Raw genomic sequence first — 19,607 nt, 5'->3', positions numbered from 1 at the left:
AATGGTCATTCTCCCATAAGTTGTGTTTGATTCCATTGTGTTGTAACAGAAAGCCAGAAGAAACAAAATACTGTGCAGCTCATTTTTAACATAACTGGGATTTTTACATAAAGAGGGGCACTGTCTTTGTAGGCAGCTCTTTAAATGTTAAAGACTCTCTAATTTTGGTGATCTAAGTGGTAGCTTCATACCCAGTCTTCAATCTTTGGGAGGGAAAAAAATGATCTCCACTTTAGATGGTTATCTGGAGAATTAAACTTTTTTATTATAGCAATAATAGAAATAATGCTCAAAATAATAGAAATAATGCTCAAATCTTGAGGGGTTGTCCACACAAAAGGGACACATTTGGCCTGGGGAATCTGCAGGAGGAGGAATTTCCCTCTCTGCAGCTGCTCCAGAGTTCTCCTGGAGAACCACTGAGGTGTAACACATACAGATCTCTCTCTGTGCCTTTAATTTTTTTTTCTCTCATTCTCCTGTTTTCTGTCAGAGTCACAAATCCTGTGTAGCCCTTCCAGGCCTTCTAGAAAAATCTTTTAACTCCTCCAGGCCAGCACCTACCAGGTGAGGAATGTCCATGGCATGGATGAGACCTCCTGAGCAGGGAATGTGCACCACGAGCTTGGGATGGAATTGTGTTAAATTCAGTCTCCATTTTGGGTTAAATCTGCCAGTTTGACCAATTTATTGTAAAGTGCTTGAGGTATTTACAGCAGGAAAGAAAAGGAGAGACGTTTTTCCAGGCCTCAAATCCCTGGGATGTGGATCTGGATGGTTTTTTTTTTCAGAGATTGAGCTGGGATGTGATGGGAGCTGTTGGTTTCTCAGTGCTCCTAAAATCTGATTGCAGCTGTTTGAAAATGAACTCTCACATTGCATAATCTGTGCAGGCTTCAGAGAACAGGGCTGGGGAGGTGTCACAGGTTTTTTCTGGGGGATTCAATCCAACTCTGATTTTTCAGAGCTCCTTGGATACCTCCAACTGCTCCTGTGGATCAGTCAACCAGCTCTGCACTTGCAGAGGAAGAAAAAAGAGTCTCCACAATTTCAGTGGGAACAATTAATGGTGACTGTTCTGTTACAGAGGGAGAAGAAGGAAAAAATATTGATTAAAATTATTTTTTCCTTAAGCTTGTTATTTAAATCTGGTGAGGTTTTATTTATTAAAACCATTTGATTTATTAAAACCATTTGATTTATTAAAACAATTTTTTCCTCAAGCTTGTTAGGAGATGCTTGTTCTTCCCTCTCATTGAGGAGCTCACCAACTTCACAGTGAGAGATTAAATTATAAATGGAAACCAAATAAAACAGAAGGATGGGGCAGCACTTTGTAACACAGACAAGGTTGTCCATTCTCTTTCTCAGGAAGGATTTTCCAGGGATAAAAGTTCCATATTTACACAGGGAGGAACACTGAGGCAGAACATGGAAATTCCCCTTACCATCCCTTTAGGTTTGGAAATTTGGGGAGGATTTTTATCCTATGGAGGCAGTGGGGTGAATGAAATGATGAAAAATTCCCTTTTGCTGAGGCTGAGCAGATCGAGGACGGTTCTGCCAGCTGGGCCTGGGGAATCATCCCTGACCTTTCCCTGCTTTTGGGATGTGATGATTAACCCAATGAAGTCATCTTTAATCATTTAACCTTCCTCTGCCTGCTCTGTGGCACTCACAGGAAATCTATTTCCAAACCCCAAAAAATAAATCATCTTTGAAAGGGACACAGTGAGCTGAAGCATCCTGCAATGTTCTAAAGAATGAATCACAATTAGCTGGGAGGCCAGTCCAGTCTAGAAACTTTAATTTGGGGGGAAAATGGTTTGCCTGTAAGTAGCTGAACTTTTATCTCTTTTCATACATATATATATTTTATTTTTAAAGCAGTAGTTGATGAAAGTTATTTTATTTCAAATGCTAAAAATTTAGAGAAAAGATTGTTCCCCGTGCAGGCTTTAGAAAAGAAAAGAAAAATTCTGTTGTGAAAGAGGTAAAAGTTGTAAAATTGGAGATTGTATTCTTAGGGAAATGAAACTTTGAAGGCTTTTTCATTGTTGCAGATGTGGCAAAGATTTGTCAAACAAAATTTAAGGAAGGAACCAAAGAGAAATAGTTCTGAACTTGTTTTCACAGAGTAAATGTTGAGGCTGGAATTCATAGTTTTTTTGGTTTATTACCCTGCAAATTATTCACAGCTTTCATTACATTAGATCACAGAAAATAGGTACCAAAAAAAATCTTTAATTTGTCTTTTGGTTTATTTAGAAAATTTGGAAAAAAGGAAGACCAACGACAAGTTCTTGAGTGAAATTTTAAGAATTTAAAATTTCTCTTTCCATGAAGTACTTTGTGCTAGACAATGTAAAACCAAAACTTAGCAAAGAAACAAGCTGAGTAATAACTTAAAAAAATAAATTATGAATTAACAAGGTGAGAAAATTTGCTCCAACATTGGTTTGGTTTAGGTTTTTTTTTTGAGACAAACTTGTTAAACTTTTTTTAAAGACCTTCATTATTAGCTTTTTAATGTTTTATATGTTTTTAGCTGGAGGGAAAATATTAATTTCAAGTCAGCCTTGAATTTTGTAGTTGAGAAATGTGGGTGAGGGAAGCTGGTTCTTTTTAAGAAATTTGGTTTAAAATGGTGCTTTCCCCTAAAATACAGTCAATTGATATCTAATTATAATAATATATTTTATTAAAGCAGCTGTGCTACAACTATTAGTTTATAGGTCATTTTCTAGAGAGTTTATTTCCAATTCCAGCTTGTGAAAATGAATACAACAGTGCATTAGCAACACAGTAAAAGATAATGGGGGAATAAATTAAAATCAGAATAGAAACAACTTCCATGCAAATAAATCATGGAGCCATTTCAATCATTGTCTTGGAGTGTTTTATTTTCAAGATACTTTGCCATCAGATTTATGGAACTGCAAGGAAAAAATATTTATTGGCTTATAAAAGTGAAAATATTGCTCCAGGCTTTGGGAAATGGGGGAGAAAATAGGAACGGAAAACGGCCCCAGTGAGCTCTGCTCCAGAAATCCCTGAGGAGGGAACAATTCCAGGGACAAACTCCAATTTCCCAAGGACAAAATCTGCTTTAGCACCTTTTGGTGTTTAAATGAAATTTGTAAAGAATCCTAAAGGTTTCTCACTGTGTGTTTGCCTGGGGAATTGGAGAGGTGTTGTTTTCCTTGGGGAAAATCTTATAAATAAATAAAATAAAAGAGTATTTTTATAAAATAGAAATTGTTCTTATAAAAAGAACAATTCCAGGACACCTTTCCCAAGGACAAAATCTGCTTTAGCACCTTTTGGTGTTGAAATGAATTTGTAAAGAATCCTAAAGATTTTTCACTGTGTGTTTGTGTTGGTTTCCTTGGGGAAAATCCTATAAATAATTTTTTTTTTTTTTTATCAAATAGGGATAAAAAGGGTATTTTATTCCCTGCATCCCAAATCCTGAGGGGTCCCACTGGAGCTGGGATCCCCTTTTTGGGTTCTGCTTCCTTGGAAATAACCACGAGGGAATTTGGGGCTGCAGCAGGAACTGCCCTGGATGTCGCAAGAATTTTGGGCTGGGTCGTCAGGAAATTGTTGTGTTTGGTTGTTTAGAACAATTTGTGTCAAAATTCACAATTTTAATTAAAAAAAAAATACAAAACAGAAAATTAGTTTTGCTTTCCAGATTGTTTCCTGTCAGAATAAGCTCACGGGGTTGGTGTCAGCCTCACTGGGAGCAGGTTTAATCCCTCGTGTTCTGGGGGATCCTACAAATATCAGGGAAAATTGTCATTAAAATGTGAATTTTGATCTCTTCCATTTTGTAATCATGAGCCCAAGGTGTAACTCCTGGTCAAAGTGTGGAAATTCACTTTTATAGGATATTCTAGAGGGGTTTTTAAATTCCCTTGTGGTTAAAAATGTCCCACTGAAAGATTTAGGAAATCTCATTTCTTTGGCATTTTTCTTACAGTTTTAATTTCTTTTTCCAGGCATTAAATACAATAAATAGAATTACTTTGACTTGAGTAATACTTGGTTTTTTGGTTTTTTTTTTAATTTTCAAATAGGGAATTTAACTTTTTGAAAGCACAGTAATGGAGAAAAGTTACTACTTGAAAAGGGGCTGTAAAAAGAAGCAAATGGTCTCATCACAGATCTGTTATTTTTTAATCTGCCACAGAAAATGTTGTCAATTCTACAGCTCAAAATTTAAATAATATGCAAGAACATTGTAAAGTAATTGTAGTTTTCCTTCTTTGGTGTGTAGTATTTAAGGTTTCAACAGAACTGTAACCAAGTTAAAATTGCATAAATGTAATTTTTCTGGATTACCCTGCAGTTGCTTTAATCAGTAATTAATGATTTTTTAAATTCTATAATTCAATAGTAAAGGGTGGAATTTAGAATATCATTAATTATTGATTAAAGTCATTTCCTTGGGTAATTTATTGCATTGCTCCTGGAAAAACCAGAATTTTATTGCTTATTTGTAGGTTTTTAAAAAGGAATGGGTAATTATTTTTTTAATGTTTGCTATTCCCAAGGATTCCCAGCTTTCTGCAACTGTTGTGGCCAAGCCTGAGCAGGGAGCACTAACCTTGCTTTTATTTTTCTGGACAGTTTTGCTTCAAAAGAATTTTATCTCCTGTAAATTCCCTTCTCACATGCAAAGAAACTCCTCATCAGAATCTTTATTTTTGGTTTGTTTTTTTTTAAGGGGTTTCCTGGGTGTTTGGCAAATTTTGAGCCTCAGGAGTAAGAACTGATCACAAAATAAAAGGAGGCAGCTTTGTAGAGACCAGCTCCAGTCACAGGGGCTGCACCTCCCCTGCCTTTAAAGCAATTCAGGCTCAACTTTCTGGATTTTAATGAATTTTACAAGTCTGTTGTAGGCAATGCCTGGAATTGGCAATTTTGGTTGAGATCCTGGGTTTGGGAGAGCAGATCTGAGGCTGTAATGGGATTATTGGGATTATTGTGCTCTTTCTGTCCTCAGAAAGTTCCTTTTTACCTCTGGAAATGGCACTGGAGGAATTCATTCCCTCTGCTTGTTTAAGGAATAGGTACAAGCAGCACTGGCATTCCAAAGATATGGGGAAATAAATAATGGAAAATCTGTTTCCACAGCAGTGGGAGCTCAGGGCCACTCACAGGGTGTGGAAAAACAAAACTCAGTGCATGGGGTGCTCACGTTCCACCCCCATTGTCCCTCCAAACTCAGGGTTTCACACTGGCCTTCCTGCTTTAAAATTCCTCCCAGTTCCCAGGTGGGAAATCCTGGAGATCACACACGTTCTGGGCTCTGTTCAGGTGGGGTTTCCTCATGAATAATTTGATTTTCCTGTTGCAGGACTTTGCTTCCCGGGCGAAAGTGGCCGTGCAGAACCTGGTGCAGAAGGTTGGGTTCTTTGGGATCCTGGCCTGTGCCTCGGTGAGTTTCCCCAGGAAATTGGGCATTTATGGACACAAAATGCAGCTCTTGCATGTCCTGCCATGGAATTCTTTTTTGTTTGCACTTTCTGTGTCTCTCAGGGAGACCAAACCTGCTGGAATTGTGTTATTATTTCTTTAGGTGTTGGTGTATTGTATTTTAAATTCTTAACATTCTCAAATCCAGAGGTGTGCATGGACTGGAGAGTGGAAAAGTCCCTGCAGAAATCCTGGTTAGGGTTTCCATCCATCCCTTCCAAACCTCCCAAATTTGCTCTTTGGGCCACTAGGAACCAGAGAGAGCAGAAAAAGGAAGCAAAATTTCAATTGTGGCTGTGGAGCTACAAACTGCTCATGGTTTTATTAATCAAGAGTTGAAAGGAGCATCTCCAGTGATGCCATTTTAGTTTTTTAGTAGGATAATATTCTTCTTTCAGAATGAAAAAATAATATTGGAGGTTTACCCCTCTCTCTCTGGAGCTGGCAGGAGTGGTGTGCCTTCTTCTTCATCCCACAGACAAACTGTGGGATGTGATTGCAGAGTATGGGACCCCCCCAGTCCCATTTTTCTGGAATAACCACAACATTACCCAGCTCTGAGGCTTTCACTCCACACTTGTCCAGCATCTCTTGCTTTCCTAAACAAGATGACACAGCCAGCTGCTTGCTCAGATGTGGGTAACCTGTGCTAGAATTAATCTGGTCAGAGCTGCTGACATAAAGCTCCTGCTCACTAATCCTTACAAATGTTTTCATGTTTGGAGTGAGTTTATCCTACAAGCTGCTCCTTAAATCCTCTCAGGAGCTGCTCCCTGCTCTGACACATCCCTGTCCCAGCCATTCCCTGCCCTTGGCACCAGCACAGCTTGGAGCTGGCAGGGATGAGGGACTGGCCAAGGTGGAGGAAGGGGTTGGTAAACACCTTTAGAGGAGGCTGTAAACAGCCCAGAGTTCCTGCTCAGTGATATTTAAACATTTGTTTAACTTCTTCCCCGCTTTGCTGCCCAGGCCCTGCTCAGCCCTGGGCTGGGGGAGGGATGAGGGTCCACCAGGGCACCCCTGGGCTTTGTAAATGTGAGTTTGTAAAAGTGCTCACACAACAACTGCAGGAGGAAGGGAGAGGTGGAAGGTTCCAGAAGCCTTGGAAAAAAAGGAATGCAGAGCTGTCCCTCTGTGTGGCACCTCTGGGTGAGCCAGGGGAAGGAAAGCACCCCCCAAGTGAGCTCCTTGCATTTGGCTGTGCCCTCACCAGCCATGGGGCATCTCGGAGCTTCTCTGTGCTCTACCAGGTGCCTCCTCTGCTTGCCTCCATCCCCTGTAATTGTGATCTTCTTTCTGCATTTTAGGCAGTTTCATTTGATGTGTATTTAATGAGAATTTGCTGGTGAAGTGGTAATGGCTGTCCCAGCTGTGGGTCCTTGTCTCTCAAGTGGTGGCTTCTAAATGCTGCATAAAAACACCAGCAAATGGAAATGAAAATTCTGCAGGCTTATCCAGTGAAGTCAACTGACTGTCATGTTGTTTAGTGGCAATAAGGAAGTCAGGATTGTCTGGAGTTTATTTCTACATAAAGGCAGCTCTGGGCAAGGAACAAAGCAAGAGTCAGCCCCAAGTTCCTCGCTGTGACTTATGAGAATTTGCCCTCTTGTTTTTGTGGCCTTTTTTTGGCAACTTCAAGTAACAAGCACAGAGCAAACCTTGCTGGGGATGTGCTGAGTAACTTCTGTACCCACAGCACCCCTGCCCCAAACTGGCTGCAGGGATTAAACCATTCTGTGAACCAACAAAAATCCCTCAGAGCAGCCAGCCCAGAAGAGCCTGGAGCAGCCTTGGCTCCAGGGGCAGAAGGTTCTGGAGCAATCCCTGCCAGCTCCAGGGGCAGAAGGTTCTGGGGCAATCCCTGACAGCTCCAGGGGCAGAAGGTTCTGGAGCAATCCCTGACAGCTCCAGGGGCAGAAGGTTCTGGGGCAATCCCTGACAGCTCCAGGGGCAGAAGGTTCTGGGGCAATCCCTGACAGCTCCAGGAGCAGGAGCAGAAGGTTCTGGAACAATCATTCCCAGCTCCTGTGGCCACAGCAGCTGCCCCAGGTGGGCAGGGCAGGTGGAGCCTGCTCAGGGACCCGTGGTTAAAACCCAGTTCAGATTTCTCCCTCTGCAGGTGCTGCTGTGGCTGCTCATAAATCTGAATTGCTGCTCTCCAACAGTCCAGTGCAACCCTTTGTCACAGGTTGCAAGCTTGGTGCAGAGTGTCCTTTATTCTTAATCTTTATTCCCTTTTTTATTCCATTTTTTTAAATCACAAAACTCTTTATGCCCTCTTTATTTCATTTTTTAAGTCACAAAACACCAGCAGTACCACAGTGCTCCTGGGAGTGACCCTGCTCAGACACTGCCCCTGTGCTCCAGGCTGAGAGGGAAAGGTTGGAATTCAGACACTTTCTTGATTTCATTTCAAAAATATTTTACAGATAGTATCACAATACCAAAAGTCAGGCCAGCAGTTTAATAATAATAAAAAATTCTTTTAATTTTAAATGAAATGCATATGCTTAATAAAATCTAATCAGTGTTTTTAAACTGGATACACATGACTATAAATGCCAGTTTTTAATGTAGTTTCTCAGCTGGAAATCACTGGGGATCAGTTGAAACTCTGGCTTCCAAGAGTGATGTGCTTGTCAGAGAGAAAATTTGAGAAATCACTCAAAATGGCTTTGCTGTGGTTTCTGTGCATTTCACATGGAAAACTTTTCATTAGCTTTTTTCAGGATCCAGGGGTAAGGAGGGACCTTGAGAATGGAATTGTCTGGGACGTTGTCTAGCTGAATCCCAGAGACTGAAGTTATGTGGTGGGACATCAACATTTTTGTAATTATTAAGACACAAGAGCTTTGGATCAAGCTGGAGAAGGGGAAACTGTTCATTTTTCAAAATTTCAGCCTCTCTGGTGTTCCTGTCCATCCAATGTGTGCTGCAATTCCTGAACCTCTTTCCTTTGCACTCCACAGATCCCAAACCCCCTGTTTGACCTGGCTGGGATAACTTGTGGCCACTTTCTGGTTCCCTTCTGGACCTTCTTCGGTGCAACCTTGATTGGAAAAGCCGTGATTAAAATGCACATCCAGGCAAGTGCTGCCCCTTCAAACCTTTGAAACTTTGATTCTTTCCCTGCCTGTTCCACTGTGTTATTTGGGGATGAAACTTTTGAAACTTTGATTTTTTTCCCTGCCTGTTCCACTCTGTTATTTGGGTGTGAAACCTTTGAAACTTTGATTTTTTTTTCCCTGCCTTGTTCCCCTGTGTCACTTGGGAATGAACCCTGCAGTCTCCTTGCCCGACTTGAAGTAATGGAAATTAATTTGGTGCAAAGGATTTACAATAAAGGAGCTGCTGGGCTGCTCCAAACTGAGGCAAGTAAGTAATTTATAGCTGCTGACCCTCTCAGGAAATTGGTGGTTAGCCAAAGTATTTACCTACAGCCTTTACCAGACTGCCAGGGCTCCAGCAGTGAACTCTTTTTTGGTAACAAACACTCATTTGCACTTTGAAATGCTCTTTTTAGCTCACTGAGAAAACCCCAGTGAGCCCTGGGCTGGGCCAGCCCACTTTGGGTGGATTTGCTGCAGTTTTGGGGCAGTTTTGGTGTCCCAGGTCGGATGTGCTGAGTTTGACAGTGCAGTTGTTTGCACAAAATGTGGAATTCTCTTGGAGCTGCATCGCCCTGCTCCGGGGAGAGCTGGAGTTGGGATTCCCTGGGGGATCTGCTGGTGTGGTCAGGGCTGGAGCTCGCTCTGTGTTTGGGATGTTTTCAGCTGAGTTTGGGTTTTTGCAGCGTCTCTGCCTCTGTTGTTTGGAAATCTCTGCTGTGACTCCCATCAAAATAGCAGAAGCTTTTAGTAAAAAAAATATTTCATGTTACAGCCTCATCAAGCTGTTTTAAAATCTTTATTTTGCCCTAAACACAAGCTCTTCTCTTCCCATCATTTTTTAAATGGTTGTTTTATTTTGCCCAGGGCTTAAGCAGAAAGCAATAAATAGGTTTGGAAACTCTTCCATTTCTTGGGATAAAACAGTTTTTTCTCCACACTTATTTTTGTATTAGCTGAATTTTCTTCTGCTTTTAAATCCGTGTGTTGCTAAAATGTGTTCTGGCAGCACAGAAAAGTGAAATAATATTAGATAATATTCCTTTTATTGTTTTACTTGCCTTGTTCAGCTACCACAGTGTTTGCTGTGTAATTTATAGTGCTCCACACTCAGATCCCATGTAAGTGAAAAAACATTTCCCAGTCCCTTGTACAGTTGATAAATCATGATTTTGTAATTTAATTCTCTTTTTCAAGCATACCCTTGTGCAATAGCCTTGATTTTTTGGAGTGATCTGGCTGGACTTGGAATTTAGGAAATGTGAGAGTCATGGAAAAGGCTTTTAATGCAATGTTCAGACAGGAAGTGAGTGACTGCTGCAGTGGCCATCCTGGGACTCCTTTTCTATTACCTTACTCCAGTTATGTCAATTCCATTTCAATTTTGCATTCTGATTTGCTTAAGTGTTAATGATTTTGTAGTTAGTAGGAAATTAGGAGTTATTCTGTTTTGTAAAATTTTATTAGATAAATCATGGACTTTTTTCTTGTAAGGTTGAAATTGTGTTTGAAGTTTGTCTTTTAATGTGTTCAATAGTTTTTAATAGGATTAAATATTATATTTGGAATTACAGGTTTGATTTTTATTTAGGGGTAAAACTTGCTAGGTTAGATTTTCATATTTATTACTTTGCTAAGTTGTTTTTGAAGAATTTTAGGATAAATTTTGGATTAGGGTTAAGAGTGTGATTATTAGGGACTGTGATTATTCTGCTCTATCACAGGTGCCCAAAGCTCTTTCTTTTTTTGCTGTTTCTGTCTGAATCAGGGTTATTTTCCCCTCTGTGATGTGTTTGTGTGAGGGGCTGTGAATTTCTCTGGCTGTTTTTCCACTCGGACGTTGCTGACGGAGTAAAGTGACCTTGAGCTTCTGGGAATGGGAGTTTGGGGAGGATGAGAATGGGCAGCAAAAACACGGCAAGAAATGCAGACTGTGAGCAAACAGGGGCAGAAAGTGAACAGCTTCTTTTTTCTCTCCTGCCTCTTTTCTGAGGAGAAAAATTGAAAATATTGAAAATACTGAAATAGTGAATACTGAAAATATTGAAAAAGAAAGAGGAGAGGAGGGAAAGGTGAGAAGGAGCACAAAGTGGCTCCAGGCTTTGTGTGACTGCTCTTGTCCTTCCACAGAAACTCTTTGTCATCATCACCTTCAGCAAACACATCGTGGAGCAGATGGTGGCCCTCATCGGGTGAGTAATTCCCAGCTCAGCAATTAATTAATTAATGCCTGCACCCATCAAGGGGAAAGCCCTGCAGGAGGCAGCTCAGGGGGTGTTTTGGTGCAGGGTTCAGCTCTCACTGCAGCTCCTTCCCCCAGAGTCCCTGCAGGGTTTTGTTTTGTTGAGGTTCAGGGTTGTGGGATCAGCTCAGAACTTTCACCCCAAACCAAAATTCAGCCCCTCCACTCCCAGATCTCTGCATTTATGAGATGTCTGCTCTGGATTTTCTGCAGTGCTGTAGTTGGATCCTGTGGTAAAAAATGAGAATGTTTATAGAAAATTGTATTTATAGAAAAAAATCTGAGAATTCTGTGGTTCCATATTAAAACCTGAGATTTTATGCAGTGTTTAAGGTTGACAATAAACATCCTCCTTAACTGGGAGTACCTTTTACATTTACAACATCAAATCACTCGTAAAACACCAAAATGAGAAATTTGGTGTGTGGAGCTTGGTCCCCATTCTGTTAAATTCTGTAGAAATGGATAGAGTGTCTTGGTTTTGAGAAGGTTTGGTTTGGGTTTTTTTTTAAACTAAAATGAATCCAGCCTAATAAAAATCCATAAAATAAATGTTGAGGCGTTCCTGCTTTTCCAAGGTTTCTTCTCTGGGGTAAATGGATATTTTGCTGCTCAAAGTGTAATAACTATTTTCACATAAAAACCACACTCCTCAAGAGAAGTTTCGGGGGAGGAATGTCTGGAAATAATTCCTTTTAAACCAAAACTCCAAGCAGTGATGCTGAAAAAGAAAAGGAGTGTCAGAAGAACCTTGCAGGGCATTTCACTGATGAAACAAATCCTGGCTTTATTATTCCTGATCATCTGCTCCCTACCGAAATTAATTTGTTGCTGTGAACATTATTTTAAAAAAGAGAGGGAGAGAGAGAAATGTGGTTTCTTTTAAGCATCCTGAGTTTTTCTCAGCATCCATCACTGCAGACAGTTTGATCTGCCCCTAGCTCAGGTACATTTCCAAGGATTTACTCTCCTGTGGATGCTTTGAGCCAAACCCAGTAGATTTTTCCTACTTCATCTGTCTTGGAGATAATTTTGCATTGAATTACTTCGAGTGCATTCACAGGAGCTCTGCTGGACTTGGGTTTTATTGGAGGGTTGATGTCAGAGGTAAAAAATGTTCCTGGGAGACAGTGAGATTTTTGGAATGTCCTGGTACCCTTGACTTTTCTCAAGCTGTCTCCAGCATTACCTCATCAATTTCTGGTAGTGGGGAGCCTCAAACATGTTAAACAATACCTTGCTCTAAAAGCCCCATTATTGAATTAAACCAGAGCTCTGTTTAATGGGCAGTAACTTCATTTTAATCAAATCCTATCCACCACAATGGCTTTTAGACTTTCTTTGTCAGGGCTGTTGCTCTTAAACAATAGGAAATATCTGAGCACAATACCTGAAAATAATTAATATACTGATAGCCAGGATAAATGGAACTTAGACAGAAGATTAAGTTGTGAGATAAAGTCTGAGAAAATCTGATTTTATAAGCCAGGGAGAATTTCTTGACAATTTTGTGATTTTTAGTCAAAAAAGCAAAACTGATTCAGAGTGCAGACCTTGTTTTTATTGTCACTGGGTGCTGCTGGGTCCCTCACTGAGCCTGCCATAACCAGGCATTTAGTATCATTTAATTTGATTTTACAGTTTTGTCTAGGTCTCCATTACAAACAGATCATAAAATACTTTTTCTATTCATTAAATAAAAAAGGAAACTGAAAAGAATACGTGGCAGGAAATTAAGAAGCTGTTTACAGAAAATTTTAAATTTTTTGTCGGATTTTTTGGCAACAAACCTTGTTGGGAATGGGGGAGATGAGTGGGTTTGAGAAGTGGGGTTGGTGTGAGGTGGAAATCCAAGCTGAGGAGGATTTCTAGAGGTGCTGGAGCTCCCTGGGGCTGGGAATTGCCAGCCTGTCCCAGCAGCTCCTGTTTTTGGTGTTTTTTGGTGCTTCAGAGCTGGGAGAGGATCCTGCCCTCCCCAGGGACCTCCTGGGCTTTGCTGGGGAAGATGCTCTGGAGTTGTTCTGTGTTCTGTCACTTCAGCAGGGATTTATTGCTGATTTATTCAACTCTCTATGTACCTTGTGTGCTGTGGGGTTTTTGGCTCCTCCATCTTTCTGTTCCTGTTTTTCACCTCCAGCTGTTGGTGAGCTCACACTGTGCAGAGTGCTCCAGAGCAGGGTGATGTTCTTTGGGAAGGGGCAGCTTTAAATGTGGGTTAAGAGTTCCCAAAAAACTTCTAAAGAAGTACTTCTGAAAGCACACAGCATCCACTAAACTGTGGCCATCCATTCTGGTGGGAAATGGTCAGAAAGAAAAAATAAAATGTACATTTTTTTAGGGAGAAATCCCACCCTGCCCACACAGACTCTCTCTGTCTGTGATTAATGATGAACTCCTGGGCTGGAGTGTCTGGGATTGTTCCTGCAAGAGGTGCTCAGGCCCAGGGCTGGATCCTACAGCAAAAGCAGAATTCCTACCTAAATCAGAATCCCAGAATGGTTTGGGTTGGGAGGGATCCTAAAGCTCATCCAGTCCCATCCCTCACTTTCCCCTGCTGGGCTGGGACACTTCAGGGATGGGACAGCCACAACCTCTCTGATGCCTTGTTAGTTCTAAAAGATTCATTATTCACTTAATTACTGAGTGCATAAACTGATTTGGAGTTAAAACAGAACCCAGTGAGATTTTACTACTTTGATTTTTAAGTCCCTTCTCGTGGGTGTTACCTCTGAGAATCCAACAAACTCTGGGAAATCCACCCAAACATATCAGAGCTCCTGAAGTGTCCCATACCCAGTGGCTTTTGTGGAAGATCTTCCCCCCTTCCCAGCTCTGCAGGGCAGTGGCAGTGATTGCACAGTGAAAGAAAAGCAGTTTTTTGGTCCCAGGTACTGGAAGCTTTGCCTGGACAAACCAGTTTGCTGCTATTTCTTGTGCCATAATTCTTTGCTTACAGCTTAATCTCAGTTGATGCTGGTAAAGGGAGCGTGGTGTTCCTTTCACCAAAAAAGCACAAATGAGATCATGGTGACTGAGGTGTCAAACTGGAAAGTTTGCTTACGGATTGTTGAGGGTTTTTTAGTCAAAAATAATTTTACAGTACAGGTTGAGGTTATTTCTTTAGAGCACAAGGCAAGAAGTGATAAAGGGGCAACCAGAAATCTTGTCCTGGGGTGGGAAGAGCTGGGCAGTGACTTCACAACCTCCTGGGATGAATTTTGGAAGGTTAAACCAATCCCCTTGACATTGTTGGTTGAAAACTCAACAACCTCCCTGCCACAGGTACATCAGAAACCTGGGGGATGTGTCCTGAGCACAGCAGAGCAGCTCCACTCAAAAATGGCTTTATTGCCCTGAAAGGGACACAGATGTGGCTGAAATCTGAGGAGCTTTGGTGTTGAAAGGCTGCCAGTGGATCACAAGAGAATTAGAAGAGTTTATTTGCAAAGGGCTTGAAGGATTTAACAGAATAAGCAAAGGTTTTTTCCCTAAATTGAGTTTTTAAAAAAGGAATCTTTAAAAAGCAAGCAGACGTTTGGTTCCAAAGACCAGCAGTGAGCAGAGCTGAGGACGGGCAGGTCGGAGATGTTGCAATTCCTCATTTTGAAAGCACTGATGGAACATAACAGAATGTCCCAAGGAAGAAAGCCCTGGAGCCTCCTGGGCTGCCCTGGCCACTGGAGCATGGCTCAGGAGAACCACAGCAAACCTGGGCCCGTTTTACCCCTGGAACCTCCACCAGAATCCCTTCCCTCATCTCAGAAAGCAAATGAAGCTTTTAACCCCAAAACCTCCCTGTTCAACATGACCATAAACCACATTTATTTTCTGCAACTTCAGAGCTCTGGGCACAGGGAACAGCTCAGCCCCAGAGCTGAGGCCAGGGGTGGTGCTGGGGGCTCTGCTTGCTGCAGGTCTGGCTGCACGGGGAGCTGGGTCCAGCTTTGGGCAGCCCCAGACCCCAGGAGTCAGATTTTGGGTAGTCTCAGCTCCCAGGATTCAGGTTTTGGGCAGCCCCAAGTTTCCCTAAACCTAACCCAGGTTTTGGGCAGCCCCAGCCTCAGGTTTTCCTAAACCTATTCCAAGTTTTGGACAGCCCCAAGTTTCCTTAAACCTAATCCAGATTTTGGGCAGTCTCAGCTCTCAGGATTCAGGTTTTGGGCAGTCTCAGCTCCTAGGATTCAGGTTTTGGGCAGCCCCAGGTTTCCCTAAACCTAACCCAGGTTTTGGGCAGTCTCAGCTCCCAGGATTCAGCTTTTGAGCAGCCCCAACTCCCAGGATTCAGGTTTTGGGTAGCCCCAGTTTTCCTTAAAACTAAGCCAGGTTTTGGGCAGGTCCAGCCCCAGGTTTTGAGCAGCCCCAGCCCCAGGTTTCCCTAAGCCTGAGCCAGGTTTTGAGCAGCCCCAGCCCCAGGTTTCCCTAAACCTAAGCCAGGTTTTGGGCAGCCCCAGGTTTCCCTAAACCTAACCCAGGTTTTGGGCAGGTCCAGCCCCAGGTTTCCCTAAGCCTAAGCCAGGTTTTGAGCAGGCCCAGCTCGCAGGGCTGAGTCAGGCTCAGGCTGAGCCCCTGTGAGTCACTGCAGGGTCCTGCTGGTGGTGGAGCCTCGGGGAAGTGGATGGTTTAAATACTGTGAGAATCTTTATCAGCACAGGAAATGACAGCTCATTAAACTACTAACCGTTGAGCCAGTTTAGATCACTGTCTGGAAAAAAATTAACCATTGAAGGCTCAGAGGGCTGACATGAAGAAGGTGCCCTGTTGAGACAAGGACACGTTATGCAAATGAATCAGCTTTGCTAATTGGCCAGTGGCATAAAAATATTTCCACTGGAATCTGGTTTTCAATGGTTTTTAAAATATCTGGCTTCCAAAGAAGTCTGTACCACCGTGCTGGAGTGAAACTTTTGAGAGAGGGGTGGGTAAAATACCCTAAATATTGAAATCCCCAAATCCAGAGCCTGTTCCTAAAAGTTTTATTGCTTTGGAGCTGCAGGATGGATTTTTCTTGTGTTCTCGCAGGGGAGTGAGAGATGGGAGTTGGTGTTGGCGGGATTGTGCTGGGAAGGTGAAAGCCTTTGCCTTCCCCTCTGGCCTGGCTGTCAATAATCCACTGAAATGAACTGTTTGTAAAGAGCTGAAGGTCCGGGCAGGGAGGAGCCCATCCCAGCACGTTCCCTTTCTCTGTGGGATCCCTCAGTGCCTCTTGCCTCCCTTCTCTGCAGCAAGAGATAATCCCTGGCCTTGGGCGCTGCCAAACCCCCGGGATCTGCTGCTCCTGGGTCAGAGCTCTGCCCCGTGCTCCTCATTTGGGACTCTGCTGCCATTTCCCAAAGGATGAATTTCTCTGGCTCTTTCAGCCCAAAAAGCTGAATCTGGGCAGAAGCTGCTGCTGTTTGCCCCAGTGTGTGGAGTCAGAGGGATTTTCCAAGCTGAGGGCTGTGAATATTGGAGGGATTATCCATCAAGTGGAGCCTGACTCAATATTGCATCACCTTCCCCAGGTGTGTCCAGCCTTGTTTGCACCTTCTGCTCCCCCACGGGGCTCTGGTTTCCCTCCAGGTTAGGATTTCTGTGATTAAATTAAATTAAATAAAATATTAACTCCCATGTTTGTGACCCCCCAGTGCTCCCAGTTTCCTGACATCCCACTGGGGTGGTCCCAGTTGCTCTCAGGGCTGGCTGCTCTGAGGTTCTCATTTCCATTTTTAATTCCATCGGGATCAGTTTGAGAACAGCTCAGGGTTATCTATCAGAAACTTACAAATTTTCACTCATGAAAAATCCCATGGTTTTGTTCCCAAAATTTGAGTCTACAGTGGCAGCTTCTTTTTTTTGGAAAACACTTGGGAATTCTAACATTTCCCCCTGGAAAAGTGAACAAATATCCACATATGCTTTGCTAAAGTGGGAATTTTAAATCCTAATTTATGGTGGGACAGATTTTTGTGAGCTATTGGTGCAATGACACTGACACAGCATTTGATAGAGACTGTACTTGAGGATTTAGCAGAGTTGGAATTAATTCCCTGTGTGTTCCCAACCTCTCAAAGCACAGGTTGCAAATATCAAGATTAAATAAGTATTTTTAATATTAGTAAAAATGCAGATGACTGGAATAGCAAACAACTTCCTACTTTTTGTAAGCTGGCCCAGGGAAAATACAATTTTTTCTCCTCTGGGGTTGGTGCTTCATCCTGGTGCCTTTGAGAAAAACCTTTCTGTAGTTCCAAAGGTTCTGTTAAAAAGATTGGAAGTTACCCAAAAATCATTTAACAACAATTTGAGGTGCAACTGCTGAAAGTTGTTCTTGGAAAAGCAAATTAATAAATTTAAATTCAGATTTGCTGTAACTGGGCTGGAAGTTTTTGGAGTCAGACTCTGCAGGTTCTTGGTGTAATTTTTGAAATAATCCTCAAGCAACTTTGCTGAATTTCTGTCACGTGCTGCTTCAAACAGATGGGGAGTTTTGTTTTATTTATTGGAAAAAGAGCTTTAGAATTTGTCTTTTGGATAGAAATTGTAGCTCTGAGTTTAAAAAATGAAAAAGTGCATCTGTTTAATTACAAATACCAGGTAATTGTTCTGAAAACAGGCACCAAGCGTGGTTTTTCAGTGAATCCTAATTTTTATGGGTGTTTTCTGTTGTAGTATTAGAACAGAAATAATGGTTTTGACTAAAAGGTTAAAATTTTAGTGAATTTAGGATTACCAGAGGCTGCTGCCATTTTGGGGAGCCTGTTCTCAGTTTCAACTCCTTGTGAAACACTAAAATTTAGCAAAGAATCGGGATGAATCCTAACAAAAATTTAATATTTAAGTTGTTCTAAAACATCTTCTGGATGAAAACAACTTGTGAATCAGAATTTCTCCTTCCATATTCTGGGTTTGAAAGGCGCCGGGTTTGATTCCCGAAGGAGCACAGGGAATTGGGTTTGGATTATTCCGGGGTTATCTTCCAGCACCTTCCTCCTGCAGTGCTGGGAAATTTGCGGGATTTTGGAGGTGCTGAGTGCAGGAATTGTGATGCAAATCCAGCCCTGCCTGGTCCCACCGGGATCCCACAAAATTCATCCCCAATTCCCCCTCCCCTCCTCGGGTCAGCACCGAGGGGTCTCTGAGTTGGATTTGTGACCTTTGCAGGGACACAGAACTGACATAAATCAAATTAAATTATTTTAAAGATTTTTAGATTATGCCTTTGGATATCAGTGGATGATTAAATGGTTTAATTTTTAATTAAATTAATTAATTTTAAAATTAAATTATTTAATTTTTTCCAAAAAAACACCAGTAACCAACACTGTGCTGCCGAGATGGGATTTCAAGAATTTCATGTGGATCTCTGATTTTCTAGGTTTTCCTCCTCTTTTTTTGCTCCTTATTTAAATCTGGGCACATTTTTTTCAGAATTAAAATCTTTACAAATGTACCAAAAATAGGAGCTGAGGTCCTTGCATTTAGGATCTTGCAGTTCTTCAAAATTGCTTTGATAAAATTACTTTTGTGCACTTAACAAATAGCCGTGCCCAGAAAAGGAAATAAAAAGTGAATTATTTAGTGAGAAAATTTTTGAAATATTGTTTGGATGCACCAGGAGCTCCTCAAGGCTCTGCTCTTGGGTTTCATGTCTTTGTTCTGTGTTTAATTCGATTCGGGGACTGACCCAGTTCAGTTTTCGGTGAGGAACGGAGTCATTCGAACACCACCCTGTTAATCATTGATCCCTCACCATTTAAATATTCCTCATTTCATAATCATGCAGGAGTTCAAAAGTAAGCCATTACCTTGCAGTCGCTCCTCAGGCCTCCCAAGAATTGGGTGAGAAAGAAAAGAAACCTCAAAATGTGGCTGATGTTCCAGGCGTGACTCGTCCCGCGCGCCCTGGGAGAGCTTTTCCCAGTGCTGAGACACCTCAGGATCATTGGAATCCTCTGGAACATTGACACATCTTGTCTAAAATGGACAAGGGACGTGCTTTGGGCACTCCAGGGTTGTTTTTTCCCAGAATTTGTACCAGTCCGGGCACAGAATTTCCTCACCCGGCGGTGAATCACGAGGGAAGCGACCTTTTGCTGGGAAATGGGTTCAAAAAACCTCCTTTGCCCCCGGCCATGAAGGAAATAAATAGATTTACTGGAGGAGAATGAGACACTTTGTTTCGTGCTTTTCATAAATTCCTAAAATTAGAAAGCTGTTATTTTTTAATTGGGCTTCGGCCTGGAAAAGAGAATATGGTGTCAGAGCAGGAGGCTGAGGGGAAGGGTTTGAGATGGGCAATTGTACAACTCCTTGGAGGTACACCTGGTGTGCCTCGGCTCTGAAGGGTTTTACTAAACCCTCCCTGGAGGAGCAGCAGGAGTAGTGGGTATAATAAAACCAAATAATCAAAATTCAGGTGAGTTTTTTAATGTAGAAGACCACGTGTATGATAATGTGTAATGTAGATTTCTTTAAAATAAAACAAAAATCAAAATCTCCCTTCTCTTTTACAACTGAAGTGGTCAGTAATGAGAAGTGCCCTGTGGCTGGGGTGGATCCAAGTTCGGGCATGTTCTCCCCACACAGCTCAGGCTGTGGGGCTGCTGCTGATCATTTTGAATTGATACTTGAATTTGAGGAGTTAAATAATGTAGAAGAACCCAGTGATTTATTTAAAATGAAACAAAAATCAGAATCTCTCTTTACAATTGTGGTGGTCAGTAGTGAGAGCTGCCCCGTGCTGGAGTTAGGATGGGGTGGATCCAACTTTGGGAATATTCTCCCCACACAGCTCA

General features: G+C 42.0%; 1 protein-coding gene across 2 annotated transcripts in view; it reads left to right on the top strand.

The window, feature by feature from the left end:
- Positions 1–19,607, top strand: part of VMP1 (vacuole membrane protein 1) — a 57,179-nt gene that overhangs the window by 34,263 nt on the left and 3,309 nt on the right. For both annotated transcript variants that reach the window (XM_031059825.1, XM_031059824.1), the window contains 3 exons: positions 5,366–5,446; positions 8,454–8,570; positions 10,722–10,783. In XM_031059825.1, coding sequence (XP_030915685.1) covers positions 5,366–5,446; positions 8,454–8,570; positions 10,722–10,783 — 260 coding nt within the window. The remainder of the gene's footprint in view (positions 1–5,365; positions 5,447–8,453; positions 8,571–10,721; positions 10,784–19,607) is intronic.

Source organism: Geospiza fortis, unplaced genomic scaffold, assembly GCF_000277835.1.
Source record: "Geospiza fortis unplaced genomic scaffold, GeoFor_1.0 scaffold538, whole genome shotgun sequence".
NCBI classification, from domain to species: domain Eukaryota; kingdom Metazoa; phylum Chordata; class Aves; order Passeriformes; family Thraupidae; genus Geospiza; species Geospiza fortis.
Note: the sequence above shows the minus strand (reverse complement) of the source record. Positions and strands in the feature narration are given on the sequence as shown.